Raw genomic sequence first — 1,582 nt, 5'->3', positions numbered from 1 at the left:
CCAGAGTACAGTTAAGCCTAGTGTATCTAACAGACATTTTAATTTATAGCACCGGTTATCCCCTCGTCTATAGTTAGCTGATATTCTAACTGATTTATAAATAAAACTTAATAAATTATCATTAAGCAGTATGTTTATCCAGTATTTTATATAAGTACGCGCCTTTTGACACCCTGGGGTATCCGCCCTAATTCATTAATAACAGCAGCTGTAGGCGTTGAGGATTTCATTCCCAGTATTCTTTGCAGAACTTAAGGTGCACTGTATCAATTTCCTTTGCAGTATGGAATCCCCAAACAAGTGCACCGTAAGAGAGAACAGACCCTACATACGAATCAAATAATTTACATTTCTGACTAATATCTACATAAACACCATCAAAGACATTATACAATTGCAATAATGATTTAGATCCTTTAACTGCTATTGCTTTCTGAGCAGTGTTAAATTTACCATTCATACTAAGTTCAATACCTAAGTAATTAAAAGGTTTAACAATTTCCAAGGGTAGACTGTCGTAGTAAAAATCATAACTTGTAACTGAATGGCTTTTTGGAAAACCATAACTTTAGATTTATTTATGTTTACTTCAAGTTTCCATTGGTCACAATAGGTTTTCAAGTCAACTAATTGCTTTTGTAGGCCTGCTTGTGATCGTGACAATAAGGTGGTATCGTCTGCATACGTCAAACATGGAATTATCAAATTGTTAATAATTACAGGATCATACACATTTTCACTTAAAAATTCATCAAAGTCATTTAAATACAGTAAAAATAACAAAGGGGATAAGTTGTCTCCTTGTTTTACTCCAGATAATGAGTTGAAAGGTTTTTGACCTTTGACATCGATATTTTACACATAACTCTATGTTACTATACATTGATGAAATCGATGTTAACATTTTTGTGCTTGAACTGTATGATTCCAGTTTTGCAAGTAATAATAGTATTTGAGTATTTGAATCAAATCGTCAATAGAACATGTCAAAAACTAAAAACAATTTCGTACAAATTGGGGAATATCTAATTTCCATCAGTAAACGAAAATAAGATACAAGCTAATGACTTCGATTTTCGTATTTTTAAAGCATCGTAATTCGTTTCTATTATTGTATGAACCTATATCAACATTCTTGCAGGATACCGATCTCATGGGTCATGCAAGTGAAATATCTTGTATGTAGGCTATACGAATAGGCCCGAATTTTAACAATTTTTGGTATGTTAACGTATAATTTTGAGTACATCGATTAACATGATTTTTTGATGAACGATTTTTGAGTTAATTGATTTTGATCTATCCAAAATAAACGAATTTGGCATGTGAATACGAACGAGACAGCGGTTGTAACCTGATGTTGATGGACTTTGGCATGTTATGTATTTTGTTGAGAAATTTTAGCGATTTTTCTTCGAAATGTATTGGTGATCACTATAGAAAAAATTTCTTCTGCTTTTGTCGAAATTTGTAATCTCTTCCACCGATTATTGTTTTGACATTAATTTGGTTGTAAAAAGGCGTAAAACACTTTTTTTGCTTCTGAATGCGTTAGACAATAATGTACATTATGCATTTGGTA

General features: G+C 31.9%; 1 protein-coding gene across 1 annotated transcript; it reads right to left on the bottom strand.

Annotated features, from left to right (window-relative positions):
* Positions 1-301: 301 nt before the first annotated feature.
* Positions 302-517, bottom strand: LOTGIDRAFT_70491 (hypothetical protein; the record flags this gene model as incomplete). The annotated part of the gene is made up of 1 exon (XM_009047486.1): positions 302-517. A coding segment is annotated over one exon (216 nt), but the record flags the coding sequence as incomplete, so codon positions are not given.
* Positions 518-1,582: the final 1,065 nt, after the last annotated feature.

This window comes from Lottia gigantea, assembly GCF_000327385.1.
Source record: "Lottia gigantea unplaced genomic scaffold LOTGIsca_1126, whole genome shotgun sequence".
Classification (NCBI taxonomy): Eukaryota; Metazoa; Mollusca; class Gastropoda; family Lottiidae; genus Lottia; species Lottia gigantea.
Note: the sequence above shows the minus strand (reverse complement) of the source record. Positions and strands in the feature narration are given on the sequence as shown.